We start from the raw sequence: 25,160 nt of genomic DNA, 5'->3' as shown, positions 1-25,160 counted from the left end.
AGCCATTGCACAGACATTGGCACATGTCTGTAACGTACGTGTTTATGTGTAGGATGCATTTAGTTTTAATGTCTTAGGAAAGCATTACCTGGACATGTTGTCAATCTGAGCCAGAAGTGGGGGTTTATCAGTAAGTTTTTGTGGAGCAAATTGAGGTGAAGGTGATCTAGATGGTTCCATTCCAGGTTTTTGCAGATAGTTGGACTTTGAGGACACAGCAGGTTCAGAGTCAATGAGCTTCCTCTCTAAGCATCTGTTGTCATTCTCTAATGATGCAGAGAATCTGGTATCATGCAAATGTTTCTCGGGATACACAACTGGGCTTTGAGCCAGAGCTGGCTGAGAAATGACTACATCCAGGCTGCTTGGGGAATAGGAGTGTACGCTCTTGGCCTGGGTTGTCAGCAAAGACTCTGAAGAAGTAGCAAGAGAGGATGTGGAATCGTTCTGCCGCCTGTATTTGTGGTCTACTTTAGGAGGAGGAGGTCTTTGAGGTGCAGGTCCACGCTTTCTGTTCACTGATGTCTGATCTAACCACTGATTGTCTTCTTCTGCATGGGAGTAATTCTTGATACCAGAGTGGGTTTCAGGAATAGGACCAGCAATTTTTTCTTGCTTCACATTTTCATTTATATATCTGTAGTCATTTGGTAGTGTCCCAGATCTTGCTCTGTTTTCTTGGGGTGTATATGATACTTCTCTTATTTGAGATGGTTTACCATGTGGTTTCCATTTGGTGTTCCATATAATGTCTGCTTTTCCTCTTGAAGGATCTTCCTTTTCCACTATTTCAACAATCCTGTCATGAAAAATGAGATTCAATTATTATCATACTCTTCACTAGAAAAACAGAATTCCCATATTTCTTAAATCACAGGAATTTACACAAGTATTTTACCAATCTATGTGAATTAATAGCTCACCTCAAAGCATCAATTAAGAACATCTTTCTACCACTTGCTAAGTAAGGTGTCCTACAGATGTAGCAGATGTTATTACGTCTGATAAAGCAACGCGTTGCGTTAACGCTGGCGCATTATTTAAAAGTAGGGCTATTGAAAGCAATGGTTAAAGAGATCACATGTTTTTTAATGTGTTATTTTGTGCGTTAACGGGGTTATCTTATTTGTAGAAAAGTAGGAGGAATATTTTTAATAACACTATTTTTAATGATTAAAAAAAATGATGCGTGCAACATTAAAGCAGAAACCCCCCTAACATCCCATTTGTTCACAGGATTGGAATCAGGTGGTCCTCCAATGCTGAATTGGGCTATTTTCACTTCTGGAGACCCTTGGTTTCCGGGATACTTACTGGTGAAGTTATTGGCACCGCTTCCTGCTTTTTAAAGGTGATTTTTAAATAGCCGCCCAATAGGAACCTGCAACCGAATGATGTTGCGGCTTCATATTGGCACGAGATTTGGCAGCCATTTTGTTTCCCCTAGAGGGAGATTTCAATCCTGGTGACTTCCCAAGTAAGTATCTCGGGAACCGGGATGTCCCCAGAGCTGAAAAAATAGTGCAAAATGGGGAAAAAATGAGCAGGGAGAGGGACTGCTGCTTTAAAAGCTTCAAAGAAGTGCACACGCTGCGATGTATCTTCCCAAATCTGTAACATTGAGAGGCCTTTAAAAAAAAAAAAACAACAAAAAAAAAAACCATCCAATCTAATTTTTGAAAAGATTGTTTAAAACGCATCACTTTAAAATGTTCTTTTTTTTCCCCGTTTCTATTTATTAATACACAACCAATTTCTGCTATTATACTAATAAAACATAAATCGGTGCGTGAGATGCGGCATGTTTATCATGCCTATGGACTCGTCCCCACTGCTCGCGGCTGCGCCAGCCCCAGTCACTGCCTGCGCGCGCCTGCAGAAACCGCGGTGCGCGACCGCATTTGCCAAAAAAGACAAGCTTTTTGTTGCGGGGGATGCGCGATGGCCACGTCATGGTGGCGGATTAGCCAATGAGGGCGAACCAGCCGTGTGACGTCATGGCCGCGCGCCCCCTCCACATCCCCCCTCTCACCCCCTCCATCGCGATCTCCTGGCTCTTCTCTGGACCACAGATCGTGGCTGAAACTGCTGCACACATTGCCAGGCGCTCCTACGTGCGCGGGCACGCAGTGACTGAGGCCGTAGCCTAACTTTTCAAGCAGCAATACTACATTTCCCTTTTTTAGTAATACTACATTCCCCAATTTTTTAGTTTTTTCTCCCATTTTTATATGTAAAGCATGTAATAATGTAAGAATGTGTACATTCTTAGCTAAATTGGCAATTGTTTGGGGCTCCTGCTGTAAATTTGTCAAAATCCTGACTGTGTGTCCAACATAATGGCCGCCTTTCAGTTTCAATCAATCCTTCAGTCAGCAGACACAATGTAACCTGATATTACTATGGTAACATTATCTATTGTTATAGTTTGCAGCTGGGAACATTGGCAACAAACTATCCCAAACAGGAAAGTATTGCAAAGATCTTCCAGCACTGGGGATGTGGGCTAAACCCGGCTATAGAAATCAAAGGATGCTCTGAAACTCTTTAAAAATGGCAGTATTCATTTTGAATAAAAAAAACAAAAACTATCACTATTATCTAATACTACATAACGGATGTATTTAAAAATTTTAAACCATATAAGATTTCACGTTTTGCTGCTTTAAGATGTTTGTAAAAAAATAATAGGGAGATAAAAGTGCACTCATTCTATTTTCTAAATGAAAGTGTCTTTGCCCAGCAGTTGGCAAATGCACATTTATTTTGGAATGTATCAAGATGCAGGAGCGTGCGCATACATCCGCGGCGACACTGGACTCCGAGTGAAGAACTTACAGGAAATCGTATCCTATAATCCTTGGCTCTTATAACACTGTGGTCAGCCGATGTTGATTATACCTTCTATATATCTTGTACAATATCATTATTGCTAATTACATGGCTGCTGTAATATACTTACATTGTTCACTGTGGTATTTAACATGAATGTTATGTATAGCTAGCAACATTGGCACATTTTCACTAAATATTTATCTGTAACTGGAAATTGTTTCTCAAGCCATCATGGCTGTACGAGGTTATCAAGCAGTGGTGCAGTGCTGTCAGACTAAGGGCTCGTCCAGGGTGGCGCTGAGCGGGCGCGCACGCTCACGCTAGACATGTTGCGACAACGCACGTGGCCTGCGTGAGCGGGCGGGTGCGCCTGCTCGGCGCTCAGGCGCTTGCCGAGCAAATTTGAATTTGCCGCTCGCAAGCGCGTCACGTGAGCGGTTCGCCCAATGAGGGCGAACCAGCTCTGTGACATAGAGGCCGCGCCCCCAGACGGCCAGGAAAAGCACGGCCGAGCAGGGCGCAGCGCTGGAGCGCCAGCGCGCCTCTGCCCACCCTGCACGAGGCCTAAGATTTGATGTCCATTGGTCTGTACTTTTGTGATCATGGATAATGTCCTTTTCTTATTCCAACAACATACAACTAAAAATTCTGCCAAACATCAGTCAATTCACACTTACGTAAGGCTCTCAGCATAAAGGTTCTTTGTTAAATATTTCATTTAATTTTCTTCATTGAGCAACTACAATGACTATCCAATGGAATATAAAAAGTGTTCTTTATTCAGATGTCCATTAAGCATTTTCAAATGCAAATCTAAAGCGATTTTTATTGAAGGGTTATAACACTCTTTTCAAAACACAGCTTATTAACCTTTTCCAGTATGGGCACAAACCATGCTAAAATTCTTCCAGAGCATTTGCCTTACCATAAATGTACCCGTGTTGACAGAGGCCATTGTAACAATTTCCCCTGCCTCCAAGATAGATTACACAATCAAAAGAGGCGAACTCTAAAACCACCCGTTTTCATTTTAATTTCCTACCATTTTGGAAAACCTTTTCAACTTTACAAACCGTAGTTCAAAAACAAATATGATGAGTGGTCAGTAAATTAATTGACAACACATGTAAATAACCCAACCTAATCAATTGTGGACAACCTGTGCTCTAATCTAAGGGATCATCATGTGATTTTTTTAAGCCTGTTTTGATGCATCATTTGATGTCATTTCATTTAAGGATTACTCCATAATGCACTGAGGTTCTTATTCAATAAGCCCGACGTGGCCACATTGAAGCTTATTGAACAAGAGGCATTAGCTTTACCATTATATCTAGTTAGGGAATCCGGTTTTAGGTTTTAACGGAAAAACACAGAAAAAAAAACACCCCCAACTGATCATCTTGAACTTTCGCTTTAAAACTGATAAACACCCGAAATGAAGCATTATTTAATATCAAATTCCACCTCTGGTGGCAACCCATTTACAGGTGGGAGAGAAAAGGCATCACAAGGCAGTATAGAAACCAAAAATATGTGCACTGATAAACACGGATTTATTAATTAAATGAAAACACTGGAAAACAATATATATATATATATATATATATATATATATATATATATATATATATATATATATATATATATATATATATATATATATATATATATATATACACACATATATACACACATCGATGTTATGACAAAAATAAACACGAAAACCAGAATCACTATATAGTGCAAATTCATTGTAGTGAATGGGCTCACTGAATGCAAAGTAGCTGCTACTACTACTAGGTGAATCATCCCCCATATATTTCGTATCAAAATGTATATTCTTTATAGGTTATGATGCATTTAATTGAAATGATAGGGCAGGTCCCCCAACTCGATTTCCTTTGCGCCCACACCTACGTTGTTTTATTTATTTTACATGTATAGGAAGCAGGGGTTCTCCAGAGCTGAACTGCGTTAATTTGAGCTGCAGAGACTCCCTGATTCAAGAGAAATTTTCCAGTGACGGTGCTGCCGGTACTGTCCCAGGGGAAACAAAATGGATGTTTAAACCTTCCACGCCACTAGGGCCAATAAGATGCTGTAACATCATCCGAAGTAGCTTCCTATTGGCCTGTGTGGCACATTTAAACCTCCTTAAGGTACCTGTGGCACCTTCTCCGGTATGTATCTCGGGCAGTGGAAGAACTAGGCAATGGTGCAAGTTTTTTTTAAAAGGCCCCCCCCCCCCCGGGCCCTACCTGTGGAGTGGGTGCGGCGGCGGATCCGAAGGAGGGGGCCCACCCAGGTGGTGATTGCGTTAGTTGGGCCCAACTTCCATGTTAAAACCACATGGGTGGGCTCCCCCCAATGCCTCCGCTCCACAGGTAGGTGCCTAGGTGAACAGGGGGCCACTAGAAATGCCGAAACACTGTGGTGGGTCCTAGTGCAGCCAAACCGGCTGCACATGTGGTAGTTCCTCCACTGATCTCGTTAACTATGGGGTACACGGTGCAGATATTATTGCAGTTCATCTCCGGAGACCCACTTCTACCTATACATGTATAAAAGAAAAAACAAGGCGTAGGTGGGGGCAGGCAGAAGGAAAGTCTCATTTGACTGTGTAGGATTGAAATAACTATTGAAAGCCAATGTTAAAAAGTTACCTACAATATATTTTTGATGCTGAGCCAATAAAACAGATTACAGCTTGCCAGGGATTTCAGCTTTCTACGGGAGAAACATGGCTCCTGGAATTCTCTCTTTAACACCGTTGCTGCCAAGAGTAGGCAATCCATTGCAACAGACCCTTCTGGCAGTAAAGGGGGTTTAATAGCTTGTTGTACTAATATTAATGTTTATTAGGAGGCATCCCATTGCAATGAGTAAATCACCACCACCACAAAGAAGGCACAAAGAAAAGCATTGATAAGAAGGAAAAACAGGTACCTCTGACACCCAGAAAGAATGCAGGTTTGCTCTGTAGGAGGAGACTGGAGAGACACAGTGAGTTTAGAAAAGAAGCTGTAAGAAGACAAAGCAATACTGGGAATGACTTACTGTTTTACCAAACAAATTATATCCTCATCCAATGAAAAATGCAGTCCTCCTTTTTTTTTTTTTTTAATATTTATTATTTTTTAAATTTCTATCTTTTAGTATTATTATGTTTCTGTCGTTTGCCATTCTGTGACCACATTAAAATAGAATTTTTTTTCAGGGGTCTGTAGTAGATACCATGTGTATGTAACAGATACCACAGTCTTTTTAAAGGACTGATTTGTAGTATACTGCCATTGAGAATTGCATATACAGTAGCAGTTACATATGAGCCGATGCAGAACCACTAAGAAAAATACTTAAATCTGAAATTAACATTAACATTGGTCCATTGCTCTTGCATATCTAAATGTGTTTGCTTTAGTTAACATTATACTGTATATATATATATATATATATATATATATATATATATATATATATATAAAATATATATATATATATTTTTTTTTGTGTATGTGTATGAATATATATATTATTTATAGATATTTAATATATATACCCATACACACACAGTAATGATATGTAGGACTGCACTTCTAAAGGTTCAACATTTATGCTTTAGCATAATTACAAATGTAGAATTTACAACAAACAGACCTGGAAAACAAACTGAAAAAAAAAATAAATAAACACTTGAAAACAGTTACACAAAAAGACAGATTCATTTTAGTTGAACAACGTACAGTAGTTTACATTTTGTTTAAAATGACATCCAAAAAGATTTTTCAACTTTACAATTGCAGTCTCTCTAAAGACCGAATCCCTACCATATCAACGAGAAAAATCATAGGTCACCTTTTGTTTCTGAAAATTTTGAATAGCACGTAATTATTTTTAGTGAATACCTCCTGAACACCAATGCCGGACGGGATTCACCAAGCTACGATAAGGGGTCTCAGCGCTCAATCAAAAATTGACGCGGACTTGAATGGACTTAAATTGCAGTTAACTACGAAATTAAGCTCAGATACCTCTTATTGAAGTTTAGTGAATCCCCTCCTAAATGTTTTAGTCATATTAGCCATTTGAATACACTGCATATACAATTGAATACAATGCATTTACATTTGAAACTGTGGTAAGGAAACAGATGAAGATACTGGCCCATATTTGCTAAGCGGTGCTCTTCCATTAGACATCTTAGGCTGCGCTTATAGTGCCGCCATCGCGTGCGCTTATAGTAAGCGCGACGCGACGGCGCGATGGATTGGTCGCGATCGCTGGAAGTCATCTCTATTTCATTTTCCAGCAACCGTCGCCGGCACTATAAGCGTAGCCTTAGGGTTAGTGAGGGAGAGAGTCTGGTATAGCCATCAGAGAGTGAGGGTCTTCTGGTCTCTCTCCTTCCCCCTCTCTCTGTCCGTCCCCCTTTCTCTCTCCCCCCGTCTCCACCCTCCCTCCCCCCCACCTGTCTCCTCTCCTCCCTCCCCCCTCTGTCTCTCCCCATATCTTGTTCTCCCACCCCTAAGGAACACAAAATATGTTGTGCGGTGTGGAGATTAATGGGGGGGGGGTGAGATGCGGGGATTAAAAGGGGAAGATGGGGGGGGGGATTTATCAGTGGGGGGGGCGGCACTCCTTTAATTTGACCTGGGCCCCAAGATTTTTATTGGCAGCCATTTATATAAATATATACACACACACAGGGCTCGACAAATGCACTCGCCCGCAAGCCACAGCATTTTGGCAGCTGTCGAATGCTTACCGGTGGCGGGGTCCGGCGGCATGGTGCGGCGATCTCCGTCTTCTCCCCTGCAAATTGTAATGTTTCCCCTGCAGGTCCAGAAAAAATGGCCACGCGAATCATTTGCCATGGCAATGGGACGCTACGTGATGCGACAGCGCCACGTCACCCCATTGCCATGGCAACGCAGCATCATTTGATGCCGCGTGGCCATTTTTTTCAGGACCTGCAGGGGAAACATTACAATTTGCAGGGGAGAAGATGGAGATCGCCGCCGGACCCCGCCACAGGTCGTAAGGGGGGGGGGGGAGGGGGGGAGGGAGTTACTTTTGTGGGGGGTGAGTTACTTTAGGGGGGGGGCGCGAGTGGACTTTGCCCTAGCTTGTCGAAACCTGTGTGTGTGTGTGTGTGTGTATATATATATATATATATATATATATGTATGTATGTATGTATTTAGGGTGGGAAGTGTGTGTGTATTTGGGTGGCGGTTGTGTGTTTTTTGGGGAGGGTAGTGTATGTATGTATAAAAAACTAAATAAAGGGACTTATTATTGTGAGATGTATTTTATTCCTGCACATATTTTGTTGTATGTTAATGCTTATACAGTATATACCTATTGGTGTGTACAGTATATGTATGTGTTTTTGGGGGTGTAATATTTATGAATGTGTTGCGGCTCGCAGAATATTTTGGAGAAATATTTTTTTTTATAAAATGTCTCTTCTTCCTTGCTAGGTTGCAGACCCCTTCGTTAGACTAATACTAGCAAAAGCAGTATGCACAATGTGTTACATAAGTTGTATGGGGTCTTTTTTCTGTTTTATCTGTTTTTATAATGATGACAAACGTGCAGTAAGTTCCTACCAAAACCAAACATGAATCTCTGAGACAGTAATTAGAGGCCGGGGACAGCAGAAAATGACCGACGGCTACTTCTGGGAGATAGTTTTGGCCCAACAGGTCTATTCTCAAATGATTTTTTCCATTCTCGATCATCTTTTTATAAACCTGCAAACTTAAAAAATTCTATATAATTTCTAATATTAAATGCAATTTAGCATGTTCTCCTTTATCAAAACATGGGAAACACTACTCCTACTGGAATATAATGAGAAACCACAAAATGACCAAGTGGTTTGAAGCAGATTAAAAAAGGGAGCATAACAAAAAGAACTCGCTCATAAATCACTGTCCCCTAAAGCAGCGGTGCGCAAACTGGGGGGCTCATCCCAAAAGGGAGGGTGCAAGATTTTTCAGGGGGGCCGCGGCGGTTGCAGAGGCCCCGCGCTATTCCCCAAGGCAGGGAACCGTGTGAGGCCTCTGCAACTTCAATTACCTTGTCTTCACAGACGCGTCATCAAATGACACCACGGATCACGTGACATCATGTGACCCCGCAGTGTAATTTGATGCTGTAGACAAGGGAAGGAGGGGGGCGCAAGCAGGGGGTGAGCGTAGGAAGGGAAAGATTGTGCTCCCCTGCCCTAAAGCATTAGGCCTCGTTCAGGGTGCCAGAGGCAGGAGTTGGAGGGCGTGCGTTCGCGTGTGCGAGCGGCAGTCTGCTGGGCGATGTGTGCACATCATCCCCAGCAGACTTTTTCAAGAATTGAGGAGGCGGGGCTACAGACAGCAGCTTAGGGATCGGTGTTGCTGTCTTGAAATCATTCTCAAGAATGATTTCATTGGCTGCCGAGGTACCAGTGACGCTGCTGCAGCTTCAAAAAACAAGTTGGGTTGTTTATTGAAACTGTAGCCAGCGTCAACTCCGTACTTCGGAGACAGGGCAGCTGCTACCCTGACAACCACAATTCCCTTTCAATACATTGTTTCTGAATGCTGCCCTCACGTAAGCACGCCCTCCCTCCGAAGCCTGCACCCTGAACGAGGCCTTATGCTGCCCCTTTGACACTTCATATGTATACAGTATAATCTTTGCGTTCTACTGGTTTTGCCACATTTATTTAATTATGCTGTGCCCATTTTTTATTTAGCCATTAATGGGTGAGTTCTGTTTTTTGGGCATTTACAACTCGTACTACCGTATCTTTATGATTTTATGCTCAGAGTACCACTTGTTTCTATGTTAACAAAATCCCAAATTCCCCCTGCAATGCTCTTAAGTTACAGCCGTTAGTTTGCTACAGCCTAGAACCACTGTTTCACTTCACTAGTAGGACTAATGGTCTAATGGTCTCATGAAGCTGCTTTAGTGTCTTCCTGCTTAAATGTACACGTTATCTGAATGCACTGTATCTTCTTTAAGTCATAATATACAGCTTTATCATCTACTGTACATTTTGGAAAGTTATTTGTCTGACACGTCTTAAGATAACGTAACCACATTTTGCATGATGGTTTCAGAGATCAAGGAGTAGGTCTTTGTCAATGTTTAGATGCAATTGGACACCATTTTGAATCAAGATGGCAGACTGAACCTTTCAAAACTGCACTGACATTAACCAAATTTAGCAGGATTACAGGTAGCTGGACTGAATGAAGAAAATCCATGTTTTGCACATGGTCAACTTTATGTTGGATGCTTCAGAGTGTGACCTGGAAAAATTGTTTTGTACCTGATGGAAAAAACTAAAATATAGTTTATCCAACACAATTAGAATAAAAAATATATACTTTTTTTGTTCATTAAGAAACAAATATTTAATGATCCATTTATAAATCTCAGTATTTTTTTGCGTTCTTATAATTGCTGAGCAACATCGGGTCCATTCAGCTAGTAATAGTACACAGGGAAGCAAGCAACAGAATATAAAGCAGACAATTCATGCACAGGAGAATTCAGCCTGAAAGGAAACATGGACTAAACATGCACATTTTTTTAAATTGCGCATGCGTTTATCAAAGATTCGTGTTTCTATTAAAAAGGAATAAATGTTTTGCAAATAAGGCATCAGATCATGCTTTGGGGTGTCTTTTAGAAAATGTACGTGCTGCAACACCGAGCGATATTGGTTATGAATATCCCTATCTGACTATGAAACATCTTCAACAAGAGAATGTAATCCCATTCATGATGGTCCTCAATAATAATATGCTGTCTTAATACTTTAGAACCTTCTACCATGAGGAACGTTCCTAGTTCATTGTTACTGTTCGTTACAGTGAGAAGGAAAGAATTGTGGGTACGCTATGCTTTTTATTAGAACACAATGAAAAATGTTTGGTGGGTTGAATATAAACTTTCCACCACAATGTTTCTGTCCGAGTAGGTCCTTTTTTTCTTTAACCAATTGCCTTTAATTTTCCCCTTGGGCAGTTTCCTAGTTTGGAAAAATATTAAAACATTTTATTATGAGAACTGCTTAAAAGGCCCACAGCTGTTAATACAAATTAAAGAAATGTTGGAATTGCTGCTTTAGTATTGCCTCATTTATGTAAGACAATCTAGCTCAGTGGATTTCAGCTTTTTGGGGTTAAGGAACCCTATAATTATATTGTGAAATTCTGCGGAACCCCAACCCTCTCTAATAGCGCGTCTGCGATCAGATGCATTGTAAGGAACCCTAACCCTCTCTAATAGAGCGTCTATCAGATGGATTGAAAGGATTCCCAACCCTCTCTAGTAGCGCGTCTGAGATGTAATGCATTGTAAGTAATCCCATCCCTCTCTAATAGTGCGTCTGAGATCAGATGCATTGTAAGGAACCTCAACACTCTCTATTAGCACGTCTGATATCAGATGCATTGTAAGGAACCCCAACCCTCTCTAATAGCACATCTGAGATGTAATGCATTGTAAGAACCCCTTTTGATGGTGAAGGGGTACCCAGGCCAGTAAATAAAGGTATTTGGCCCGGCTGGGTGCCCCTGAGCCATATTGGGGAATTGTGATTGTCAGCTCTGTAACCCAATCATGACAGAAACACTGTGTTTTGTGATAAAACTGTATATGTATGTCTTATTTTTCCAGGAGTGTTAAGCCGCTGACATTTCCCTGCTTCAGCACAGAGCAGAATAGTAAGACTGGGCAGGGGAATGAATTACATTCAGGTCCCCCGGTATATGCCCGCGAACCCCAGAACCAGGGGGGAGGGGGTTCAGTGTAAAGTAATTTTTAAGATTATGTGAATAACTGTGGTAGTGTTTTCGTGTAAGCGTGTGAAAGGAAAAATGGTTTTAAAACCTAGCAGCATAGCAGGCGGCTTTTTGCCAACTTTTGCTAGGAAACTCCTAGCGCCGTGAGATTTGTTGTGAGCACTGGTCGGGTAAAATTAGGAACTATCATGGCGCACAATTTTTATAGAGTTATATGAAAAATGGATGAATTAAAGTCCCCCTATTTTAATTGTACCAACATGTTAGGCATATGGGGATTTTCATCTAACACGCCAGAGACAAAGTGGCTACTCCAAGCTTGAAAGGCGATCCAGGATATGGAGGTGTTAAACCTTTTGTTAGCAAAGAAGAGAATTTCAAAGCCACCCTGGCAAATGGCTGCTCTGCCCAGACTGAGCGGCGCCAGGTAGAGGGGATGGGCCTCATATGCTAAGCGGCCAAGGTGCAAAGTTGGCACATGCCCAGAGCAGACTGAGAAGCCCCTCTGCCAGGGTTGCAAAGTAGTGTCAATTCCGAGATAGGGGGAAGGAATTATTCTCACAGAGTAGATTGGCTGCATGGGTTAAGTATAGGCCTGTTTAGTGCATAAAAAACCCTGCAGCCCATGGGGAAGGAATTCCATAATTTAACAAGATTTGTCATGTAGTGATAGATCCATCCTGTAACCGGACTTAACAGCGTAACTAGTAAGTGTATTTTTCGTTGTAATTGTAAATCAAGCTGTGTATGTTCATTCTGTAAATAAATCGCAATTTATTTTATCTCTTGCTTTGCTGAAAGGATCAAGGTATTTTGGTGTTAAAAGCATTGGTCTCCCATGACACCCATCCCTCTCTAATAGCATGTCTGATATCAGATGCATTGTAAGGAATCGTAACCCTCTCTAGTTCCGCGTCTGAGATCAGACGCATTGTAAATTCTTCTGTATTTGGTACAATTTTCCAAGAATTTTCCAATAACCTGAAAACCTATGAACCCCGTTTGAAAAACATTGATCTAACTAGACCTCAGTACACACACCCTTAAGCTTTATTGTGCTTCTTGCCGGTAGACCTTAAAACATGAATTTAAAAGTCTATTTAATATGTATTAAATTAGGAGACAACTGTTTAAGGCAGTATAATGTTTTATCCAGGACAGATTTCTTCTTATTACAAGTGTTTATTCTAGTATATGTTGCGGAGCTGGGCAGTATCTATCAATTGCACAGTGAGTTTTTTCACGTGAACACTTATTGTACCATTATTTTGTGCATTTGTGAGGCCACAAAACACAGACGGGAAAGGAGTAGGTGTTGGGAAACAACATTCTCATATAACAAAGTTGTAAAATATAAGAAATATGTATGTTATTTTCCATGCAAAACATGCTGATGGTATTAAGACATTCAATCTTACTGTTCAGAAAGGAGGAAAAGAAAGATAGCTCATAATTTGCTCCATCCAAACCTGTAAATCACATAGCACACACAAAATTGATCAAAATATTTTCACGCATTAAAATACCCGTTAATACAACCAACATTTGTATAATAATTTTTTTTTTAAACCTGTCTTAAGTACATTTTTAGTATGCAAACACATGTTAACATTATGACCTCAAATCTTATCTGTCATCATTTTCTTCATGTAAATTACAAAAACAATAAGGCTGATTGCAGGTACTTTATGAAGGTCCTGATTATAATTAGCATACCCTTAACAATATTAAAATCATTAAAGCCGTTCATTTTGAAAGGTAGACTCACTGTGAATTAACAAGCGGATTGTTATTCAAATATACAAAGGACCAATCCTATGGTGGGAAAATGCTCAACTACAATGCAGAGCCCACACATTTAGGATGTGTGCATCCGTGATGAATCACAAGAAGGACTAAGGCAAAATGGAGCATCAACAATTTGCCTTCAGATAGAAATTCAAACTGAAATTAGCAGATCCAAGTGGTCTGTTTTTTTGTTTTGTTTACATAAAATAGAAAAAAAGGTTCTAAACGGCATCAATTTCAGTTTTGAGAAGCCCCTTGTTCTACAATTACTTATCAGGGAAGATACAGCCGGTAGCATCCCCAACATGGGAAACAAAATGGTGTTTGAATCTTCCATGATACGCGGGCCAATAGGAAGCCACGACATCTCATTCGTATTATTTTAATGCTAAATAAATATATATAAAACAAAAAAGGTAAGTACATGCTCCATAGCGCAAATCCATAAAATAAAGGTTTATTGTGACATGATAAAAAATGGCACACAAAAGTCACTAGATAGTAAGCGTTAGAGAACTGTAGCAAGGGCCAAGGATGTATGATTCAGCCACACACACACTCACGACCAGGACCTGGGCCTCGCGGACAAACAGATGATGGAGTTCCGCTTCCGGGAGCACGTCAGTTAGATGTCGCTTCAATCCTCCTCCAGAAGAGATGTTACTGTCTCCAGAGTTCCACCGCTCTCAGCTCCATGTAAAAGATGGCTCCTCACATGCAGTCCTCAAACCAGAAGGAAAGCCCTATGTGTTTTGTCGCGTCAGAATTTTGCGAACTCTGGAGCCAGTAACATCTCTTCCGGAGGAGGATTGGCGCGACATTTAACTGAGGTGCACCCATAAGCAGAACTCCATCATCTGTTTGTTTGCGAGGCCCAGGTCCCGGTCGTGAGTGTGTGTGGATGAATCATACATCCTTGGCCCTTGCTACAGTTCCCCAAGGACATGTTCCCAGTGGCCGCTGCGGTGTGTGCAAGCCACACACCACAGCAGAGCCCTCTATGGGCAGGCCCTAGTGGGCGTGGGAGTGTGGGCGCGCAACACGCTGTTATGCGTACGCTGGCAGGGAAGAAAATAATTTTGTCTTCCCGTACCGCGATCACGTGCTCGGCGCGCACCAATGGAAGGGCAGATATGCCCCGCCATGGCCGCACCCTCGTCATGGCCCCACCCCCCCACGTTCCCCTAGAACTCCCCTGCAGACCACCGATCGCAGCTGTAGTCTGTGCACGCGCCGCCAGGCGCCCAGGCAGCAGGGAGCCCTGGGGCCGTAGCCTTACGCATACTATCTAGCAACTTTTGTGTTGCCATTTTTTATCTCGTCACAATAAACCTTTATTTTATTGATTTGCGCTATGGAGCATGCGCTTTCCTTTTTTGTTTTATAAATTAATGAAGGAGGTAGTTCCTGTGGAAAGCTACTTAGAGTCTCCAGCGTTTTTATGAATACACATTTTTACTTTTTTCTTACAAATACTTACATTTTATCATTCCTTTTGTTCACACCCCATCCCTTTCCTCCCCAGCCCTCTTTTCTATCCTTTCCTTTTTTTGTATTGTATGGCATTTGTTTGTTTTGTTGGGTTTTTGTCTTTTTTGTTTGTCATCTGTTTACACACCTATTCATTATTGCATGGTTGGTTCATGCTATTTAGAAAGCATTGCTAATTGTTATAATAGTGTTGGTCTGTGCTGATCCATTTTTACCATCATGAAGCCCAGCGGTGCGAAAAGTGGGGGGGTGCTGGATTTTTTGGGAGGGGGGGCGCGAGCGCTTTCAGAGGTCCCGCACTCTTCCCAAAGGCATTTAAATTAAATGCCAGGGGATCACGTGAGGCCTCTGCAACTCATTTACCGGGGTTCTGTAGAGCTGCAAAGTCGCGTTGCCATGGCATGTCATGCGGAGTTAAATCACACGTCTGTCTCCATGGCAACGGGATCACGTCATTTGACGCCTCCATCCAAGGTGAGGGGGGTGCGAAAGCGAGGGGGGGCGCAACTCAAAAAGTTTGCGCTCCCCTGATATCGCCAATAACTTTCCATTTAACACCTTAAGTCATAAATCACCAACTGCAAAGGGGGAGGGATAGGCTTCAGTCAGATACATTCCAAGATGCACTGATTTTAAGTACAAACCTTTCTTGCTTTATCCATTGAAACACCGCCGGAAGAAGCAAAGGAAACGGTATCGTCTATTCGTTTTTGTTTAATATATATATAGAATATACGTTACCATCCGAGGATTGATAAAGTAGAGACAGCACACAGTAGGAAGATGACAAAAGGTTATATTAGATGTTTAAGGGACAAGCACCAGGCCTTATTATTATCTTTACTAGGAGTGCTGAGATATATATATATATATATTTAAAAAAAATAATTAGACACTAATTGTAAATCATATATTTGTTTACTTTCTACGTTTAACCGCTCACTTTGGAGGGTTTATACAAACGTTGCCTAATCTTTTTTTGCTATATACAGTATATATATATACTTAAATAACAATCTAGAAATAATGTACAATTCTATTGTTTCAATCTTTTATTGATGCATTGTACAATAAAGTATTTAAGACACCAATAATCGCGTTGTAAAGTATTCATAAATACGAAAATTGGGAGCCACGCTTGTATCGAGTTATAAGCGGATTCGCATTGTAAGGATCGCGTTATAATGGGGTTGATCTGTATGGTGTATATTAATTTGATGTAATGATTTGGTCTCCATACTAAAATGTTTCTTTAGCGTGGAAAAAAAGGTTCGTCAAATTGGCTACCTAAATGTTCAAAATAATAAAAACCCTTGAGATTTTTAGAACCAAATCCAAAAACGATTTAGAAAACAAAACCAGGTCTACCATGGAGTTGAAAACTTGGGGTGTTTTTTACCATTCTCTATCGAACCCCCGGCAGCATTAATAAAGTTTGGCTTTATTCTGTATTCATGTTATCTGTATGAGACAGTGCGCGGAAGATGTCCTATGTAACACACACAGCACATATTATTATGAAATACTTGTTCCCATATGGAGATACTGTACCAATAATTTATTTATTACATTTTTATAGCGCTTTTATACAAAGCTCAAATAATACTAATGTGTGTATCCTTGCCTGTGCCTTCTTATCTCAACACTACAGTATGAAATGCAATTCATACCAGTTTCAGGAAGGGTTGCATAGTGGCCCATATCTACGAGGCAATATTACTACAACAATTCCAAAGTTCATGTGGACAAGTCTCTGATTTTAAACCCCCTTAACTATCTTGCATCATTTCTTCAAGATAAAAAAATTAAAATAATCTTGCGAAAGAGATCCAATTACACCATAAAAATAATATGCCTTAAAGGGCAATCACACGTAGCAACATCTGAGTGAAAAACAGAGCACAACCAGCTCTGCAGAAAAATATCATGATCAATGGGTAACTTACATTAAAAAAAGACTTTATTTACTCACATGGATGACTACAGGTTAAAAGCGCACCTACGCGTTTCACGCTATTGCGCTTTATCAAGGCTAAATCACATGTAGTAGTCTCATCAGTGTAATCGCCTTCCTAAGAAAGATTGGTTACTTCTGGAATCATGCAATTTACTTGCTTACATCCTGTTAAAAATGAAATTAATACCCTTTTCTCTGGGTTTGCTAAACTGGAGCTTTCTTATATCTGACTAATCAGGGCTTCACAATTACTATTGCAAACAGACAAATCCAAGACAATTAACCTGTAGATTTAAAAAAATATATATATATAGAAAGATTGTACATTTTTGTAATTATTATATAAATATATTTGATGTTTTTTTTTACAATGCACACATCAGTTAAAATGACCTACTTTTATCAAACCAGTCACTGTCATTCGTTTGGTTTAGTCCTACAGTGTATCAATGTATGTATATTTATTATTATATAGAGCCAGGAATGTAATCCATGCTGTACAAAAGAGACAATACAATACAATGGAATTATAATACAGTAAGTGCAATAAACAAAATCATACAATAGGAAAGAACATACCTTCCCCTGAAAGCATACAATCTAAGTGGCATGTTAGTGTACTTACTGAGACCGTAGATAAAGGAGTAAGTGCAGTAAACGGCAGTGCTCAATGACAATGGGTTGCAAGTGTGACAGTAGTCAGTAGCAAATAGTTTAGTAGTCTAAGGCTAAGGCCCCGGTATCTCCGCTGCAACGCGCGCCCGCGAGATTGGCGGCGCGTGCAGCCGATTACTTGGTCTGCAGCTCACTGCAGGAAGAGAGACTGGGGGGGCGTGGCGGGGGCGTCATCCGGCAGGTTCGCCCTCATTGGCTGAACCGCCGGGGGGCGTGCCGTATCGCTCGACGCGAGTCCTGCTCTCAATTCTATTGAGAGCAGGAGCAGCTCTTGCCCCAGCGCTGCGGCCCCCCCTCCCAGCGGGCCCGGCGCCGTTGAGGGGAGGGCTCTCGTCCGTGCAGCGTCCGCTGTGGCAGCGGGGTCAAGGCCTAAGCCAGCGGTGCGCAAACTGGGGGGCGTGACCCCCAGGGGGGGGCGAGAGACTGCCGGCGGGGGGCGCGGGGTTTACAGAGGTCCCGCACGCTTCCCGAAGGCACTTAAATTAAGTGCCGGGGGAGCTGCAGGGCCTCTGTAAACCTTCACTTACCTAGGCTCCGGCAGCTTCCTTCCTGCGTCGCCATGGCAACGCGGCGTCGAGGTCATGTGACGTCCCGTTGCTATGGCAATGTGACGCCATGACGCCGGAGCGCAGGTGAGTGGGAGTTAGGGGGGGCGCGGGAGTGAGGGGACTGCTGTTAGGGGGGCGCAGGGAAAAAAGTTTGCGCCCCCCTGGTCTAAGCTATTGAAATACTTCCTTCAAAAGGGGTGTTTTAAGGTTTGACTTAATGGTGGTGGGTTTAGGGGGGGGGGGGTGGGCGGGAGAACGTGTTTGGCGTATACCCAGTGTGGGGACGTTTCCTAGGTAAGGGGCAGTCCAAGAGAAAGCTTTAAGGGGAGAAAGAGCAGTGGAAAGTAGACCAGTATGAGCAGTGTGCAGGAGACGAGCAGGGGCGTAGCGAGAAATCAAAGCTGATATGTAGTGAGTAGAGATCCTGGAAAGTAAGGAGATGAACTTTGTAGGTGAGCTGGAGCTTGATGGGAAGCCAGAAGACGGGTGTGAGGAGGAGATGAGCACAGACTGTTCTGGAGGAGAGCAAAATGATTCTAGCTGTAGAATTTTGGATACATTGCAAAGGAGAAAGTTATTAATAAGGGCATGTACCAGAGTAATAGTCTGACTGGGGAAAGGGCAAGTTACAGAGGATGAAGCGAGAATGACCCTTATATTTATCGGCTCCCAGATAAGCACAGGGTGGACTAAAGGTAAAGAAAACACTTGTTTGACAAAAACATTCTCATTCAGATTTACACCTTGTAATTCATTTATATACAATTTAGACGCAAAATGAAAGCAGACAAATCTTTGCTATTATTATTTTAGATTTGGAAGCCAATAAAGAATGATAAATTATTTTTAAAAAAAGGTTATTTTATTTTGGAGGTTATTGTAAGCCAACGCCTTCAACTAAAGTGGAGTAAGAAAAACATGTTATGGAATTTCGGATGACACTCATAAAAACTAGTAAGATTTAATATTTAACAACCTACAAATAGATATGCACATTTACTGTAGAAGTAAGAACACTGGAATTGCCTAGGGATTACATTTGACAAATTAATACACATTCTATATTTGTTTAACATTTTGTTTTATATACTCTTGCATATATTATCTCATTTTTACATAATGCAGGCAATGTGTACAGACAAGTACCTGCACTACAGAGTTTACAATTTGGAAGAAGAGTCACATTTAAGTGCCTCTGGCACAAATTATTTGCACAAGGAGCTGGCACTGGCACTTAATGTTGGTTCTCCCACTTCCCATACAGTTGGCAAAGGAGACAGTGGCTTTACCTTGAGGCAGGGGTGCACAAACTGGGAAGCACGAGATTTTCTAGGCGGGGGAGGGTGGGGGGGGGGAGAGTTCGCAGCACTTAGAGGCCCCGTGCCCTTCCCCAAGGCATTTAAAGTAAATGCCGGGGGTTCGCGCAAACCCTCTGTAACTTCCCTTGTCTCCGGCAAGGCGTCAAATGACCCCACAGCGTCATTTCACGCAGGAGACAAGGCAAGGAGGGGGCCTGAGCAGGGGGGAGAGCAGTCATGGGGGTGCAGGGGGAAACGCTCACGCACCCCTGCATTAAGGTCATTCCATCTCCCTAAGGAATAGACGTGGTGGTGTGTTTTCTCTTCCTCATAATATACCTATTCTCTCTCTTGACTGGGTCTTCCTTCCTCACTGTTTCAGTGTTCCTTGAGACACAGGTGGAGCAAGACTTACAGTCTTTCGAGCAGCAGTCACGTGATCATGGTAGACGCGGCACGGAGGATTGACGCTCAACGCTGCGGCGGGTTCTCCCTTCCGATGCAAGGATCAACCGCAGCACGATCTCGGCAGACACTGTCGGTGGGGCCAAGGAGAGCAAGTCCTACTACATCTTCAGTGCTTATGATCATTAAGAAGCGTAGGTTGTTTTCCAGGTTGTAATGTCCTTAATGGACTAACAGGATTGTTCTTCATCTATGAAACCTCGCAAGTCCCATCTCACACGTAACTGGGGAGGACATTTGTGGTGTCTCAAAAGCCTAAGGCCTCGGTCCCGCTGCGCTCGTTGGCGCGGGCGGCCACACGCGAGTTCCCCACCAGCAGGGGAATCCTCCCGAGCCGGTCCCGGTCCCCCCTGGCTGCACAGCTCACTACACGCTGTGGCGCGTCAGCCGCTATGGGACACAAGTATATGGTGATCCCTAGCGTTGACGCGTCACGTGGTGTGGCTGTGAGCCAATGGGGAGGCTTCGGGAGGAGGAGAGGCTTCGGGGAGCGGGGAGGAGTGTATGTGTGTGCCTGAGTGCCTGTCTGTGTGTGTGTCTGAGTGCGTGCGTGCCTGTCTGTGTGTGTGTGTGTATGAGTGCATGAGTGCCTGCCTCTGTCTGTGTGTGTGTGTGTATATGAGTGCGTGAGTGCCTGCCTCTGTCTGTGTGTCTGTGTGTGTGTGTGTGTGTATGAGTGCGTGAGTGGCTGCCTCTGTCTGTGTGTGTGTATGTGTGCGCCTGTGTGTGTGTGTGTGTGTGTGTGTGTATATGAGTGCCTGTGTGTGTGTATGAGTGTGTGTGTGTGTGTGTGTGTTGCTTACCATCAGCAGCTCCAGCCCGAGTGCATGGAGGGAGGGGGGGGAGAGTAGCGGGTCCCTCCGCTCAAGCCACGCCCCCCCTCCCTGTCAAGCCTCCCACTCCCGCCCACCTCCAGCCCCGGCTCCCGCTCCCTACAGACCGCATATCGCGGTCTGTGTATGTCAGCGCACCGCCTGTCTGCAGTGCGGGCGCTCTGACTCTGGGAGCGGAGCCTTAGCCTAAGTGTAACTCAGTCTGTCGGGAACTGGCATGTTGCTGAATTAAAATATATAAGCTACATAAAAAATCTTGAAATAGAGGATTAAGTGTTAGAAGATACAAGTGTATTTGAGGAGTAAAAGGCGAAAAGAGACTTTTAAAAGAACAGTCAATTAGTGTTACTTCTGAATGAAAGGCCCACAAGATTACTTCAAATGCTACAAGGACTTCCTCTGTCAGAAGGACTGCGGAATAAAACGTACAATGATCTGTGTTGCTTATAATACATTTTTACTGGACATTTTGATCGCCCATAAATATCAGAAAGCTACAGCTGCATATTTCTTGGTAGACACAAAACCTTGGGTTAGGCATGTACGGAGGAAAGAGGAAACCATTTTACGTGCAGAAAACAAACACAGATATATGCAAATTTGAATCATTGGAATACACTTTTCATATCCAAATGAGCACATATCCCAGGTATCTCAGGCGTGTGCCTTTCAGTGCACAGGTATCTACATGTATTGTACAAAGGTGTGTTTGAGGAGGTATAAACTTCACTTGGTACTTTAGTAAAATAGTCTCTCTATCTCTCTCTCTCTCTCGATGGGAGTAACGCCATGTTTAGGTAAACGATTTTTAATGCGAGTCATGTTATTTAAGGCCAACACGGAGCGGTGCTAACTTAGGCTGCGCTTATAGTGCCGGCGACAGCGATGTTGCGTCAAAACAAATGCATTGCCGCCATTGCGTGCCCTTATAGTAAGCACGACGCGACGGAGCGACGGCCTGGTCGCGATCGCTGGAAGTCATCTCAATTTGATTTTTCCAGCGACCGCAGCCTGACGTCACCGTCGGCATTATAAACATAGCTTTAACATGCTGTTAAGTCTGTGCTAATGAGATATACACTGCTTGGTTTTTTTTTATACAATTACCTTTTGTGGATATGTGTTAACCTCAGGGAAAGAAACAGCCACTAATGATTTTGATAATGTCCAGTTATTAGCACTTAATCTACATGCTCTTAAGTAGCCGATCAAACTGCTATTGAATAAAAACTCCCATTTTCTTCCAACAGGAGTTTTCTGATGACAACAGCCTAAATGGCTGCTTCGCACTATATTAAATTAGCCCCCAAGATATCCTGTTTCATCTTAAATTAGGCTCTACTGTGATCATTTTCATGGAACTGTGAGCCCATTGTTGCATGTTCATCAAATAAAAACCACATCCACAATTTATAAGCAGAGATCAACACTTGCCAATTGCAAGCTCAATGGGTATATATTTAATACAATATTTACAATGCACACATAGTATTGTCTGTGTCTTGTCTTTATGAGTCAACCTTTTATAAGCTTTGCTTTTTATAACTTGTCTTTGTGAACCTATAAATCTGGAAGGAAAATATACAATTTAATTATTAACAACTCGCTAAAACTTTCAGCAGTAAGGGAACTGAAATGACCCCAAGGAATTTTTTTTAAATTAAAAAGTGTGAAAATAGTGAAATCCCTTAATGACAGTTAATGCCATTTTACTTGAATAGCTTTAAACGATTGCTAAAAGCTTTCACACTTTAGCCGGTGGAGTATTACATTTCTGCGATGAACTATATTTTCTACTAGCTACAAAATATTTCAGTCCTTGCGCCGCATAATATACGTGAGTGTTACAAGTCAGAGATAGCAAAAACATTCAAATGTAGTTGTAATTTTTCTATCAAACAAGATCATTTAATTCAGGGGTGCCCATTCCCAGTCCCCAAGAACCCCCCCTCCGCAACAGGTCAGGTTTTCAGGATATTCCAGCTTCAGCACAGGTGGCTCAATCAGAGACTCAGTTGACGAATGAGCCTCTGATTGAGTCACCTTTGCTGAAGCAGGGATATCCAGAAAACCTGACCTGTTGGGGGGCTTGAGCACCCCCGATTTAATTAAATGATCGAGGTCCCTAATATACTGATTGCAATCCTGATAATATTTTGATGCAAGATTAATTCCACCACAGCTTTCACTAGTCTGCAGAGTAAATGGGGTTGTTTTTATTGCACAAATAGAATTGCTATTTACAACCGAGAGTGTGGCTCAAGAAAGCCTGATTCAAATCCCAATGCCAGCTCCTTGTGACCCTGGCCAATTCGCTATCTCCCTGTGCCTCAGGCACCACAGATAGATTGTAAGCTCATGGGAGCAGGAACTGCATCCATGTACCTCCTGTGATATCATAATGATAAATGGTGCTTGAGTGCTATTGGGAGAATAGTGCTATATGGAATAAAGTTATCATTATTAGAAAGTGTTATATAGACTGAGCATGATAAACGGTTATGCTCTCCAAATGAGGTAGACTAGCACAAAGCGAATGAGACTAATTGGCTCGATAGTAATCAGTTTGAGTCTGCAAATGAAGTCCCACTTAATGAAAAGCCTGTCTGAAAGGTGTTGAATACAGTATGTGCTCCGAAGTAATATTTTTGCTTGCTGTACTGTACGGTGCAGGTTTTTGTCACTTTTTTACCCACCATAATGTATTTAATGTGTGGTTGAAACCTATCCCAGCTTCAAATTGCAAAGCCAATACAGTCCTCACAATGATGACACACAAAAGATTGAAACAGCTGTTTGTGGGTTTACTGTATGCACTGCTTTAATTCAGGCTGTGCTGAAAAGCTGTGAATGCGGCAGGCATAAGTTTATAGGGGTCCATGGTCAAATGGATTTGAAGCAAAAGGTGACACTGCGTTGTCATTTCTATGTCATTTCCCTGAATCCCTAGCTGCAGTGGAAGCACTGTATGCTGAGATAATGGTGAAAAGCAGGGTTGGAGACCTGTCTGAGACATGTTAAGGTGCTCCAAAAGATAGATTTTTGTTCATTGAATATATAGGAATATAGGGCTAGGTTTTTACACACAAAGGAATTCAGCAAGCTAGTGTGCAAATCAACACCTGTAGCATTTCCTACTTTCACATCTTTACTGCTTTAGTAGTAAAATACGTTCACACATCATCCACTTTACTGTACAGCATACAGTAAAGAAATAGCAAGAACTTTCCAATGGGCTTTCAATAATGATTTGATGGCTCGTTTTCCAATATTGACTGAATTTAACAAATGCTTTGACGTGAAGGCTAGTACCAGAAACTGTGTTGAGATAATAACAACTTCATGGTCATGTAGCACTTTTCTCCCAATGGGACTCAAACCACTTCACAATTACAGTATAGTGCGCGATATGCAGCACAAAGGATTTTTTACAGACACAGTCTCTGCCCAGATGAGCTTACAATCTATGATTTTGGTGGCGGAGACACAGGGAGATAAAATGTCTTGCCCAACGTCACAAGGAGCCGACACCGGGAATTGGGTAAATTATTCTATCTGGGAAAAAGTGCACTATTTAACCATGACCAATAAAATTTCAAATGTGGAGTTGACCAAGTAACGGATACTGGAGTTGCTATAAACTTGGTCAATTTAAGAATTGTTTAATAACTGAAAGATATGAAATACCACAGGCATATGTCAGAAATATTTCATTAGAAATTCACTAAGTGGTATTATTGATAAAACATTAAACACTGATTTTCTTTGAGACCACATCAGCTCTCAAACAAAGTAAAGAATCAAAAAGTTATAGCAAAATGTTTAAGACAATAGCAGCGGCAGCCCACACTTCTACACTACTCTTTTTTCTCCCAGGAAAAGATCTGCAATCATTTTCAAATACTTGCTGAAAAGGCTCTGAACGACTATCCCAGGATCACATGGAATGTAAACGGCAAATACAGGAATTGGGCATAAAGATTCATTTTCCAGACCAACACCGTAACCTCTATGCTACACCTACTCAGTAATTATTTCTATATGAACAATACTGTGGTAGAAAAAACACATATTAACCAATTACTTGACACCTATATAGAAGATACCAGCTATTGGCCATATGTATCAAATTACTGTATATACAAGTAGGCTATATGTTAGTCTGTATTTGTTCTATTACAATGTCTGTTTTAATCACACTAAGGCTGCGCTTATAGTGCTGGCGACAGCGACGTTGCATCAAAAAAAATGCATTGCCGCCGTCGCGTGCGCTTATAGTAAGCGCGACGGCGTGACGGAGCGACGGAGCGACGGCTTGGTCGCGATCGCTGGAAGTCATCTCTATTTGATTTTTCCAGCGACCGCTGCCTGACGTCACCGTCACTAGAAGTGTAGCCTAAAGTGCGACAGTTAGCTTTATTATATAACGGATTCATTGTGCTGAACTGTGTATGCCTGTTAGCTAC

The 25,160-nt window shown here is 42.0% G+C and overlaps 1 protein-coding gene across 6 annotated transcripts in view; it reads right to left on the bottom strand.

Moving 5' to 3' along the window:
* The window catches only part of SHROOM2 (shroom family member 2), a 313,178-nt gene that overhangs the window by 25,609 nt on the left and 262,409 nt on the right, over positions 1 to 25,160 (bottom strand). For 4 of the 6 annotated variants that reach the window (XM_075589388.1, XM_075589387.1, XM_075589390.1 and 1 more), the window contains 2 exons: positions 5,785 to 5,859; positions 89 to 799 (listed from right to left, as the gene is read on the bottom strand). In XM_075589388.1, the coding sequence (XP_075445503.1) occupies positions 89 to 799; positions 5,785 to 5,859 (786 nt within the window). The remainder of the gene's footprint in view (positions 1 to 88; positions 800 to 5,784; positions 5,860 to 25,160) is intronic. The other 2 variants (XM_075589389.1, XM_075589392.1) reach the window with 1 other exon arrangement.

The sequence above is a fragment of the Ascaphus truei genome, chromosome 3 (assembly GCF_040206685.1).
Source record: "Ascaphus truei isolate aAscTru1 chromosome 3, aAscTru1.hap1, whole genome shotgun sequence".
Taxonomy (NCBI): domain Eukaryota; kingdom Metazoa; phylum Chordata; class Amphibia; order Anura; family Ascaphidae; genus Ascaphus; species Ascaphus truei.
This window is presented reverse-complemented; position numbering and strand designations above follow the sequence as displayed.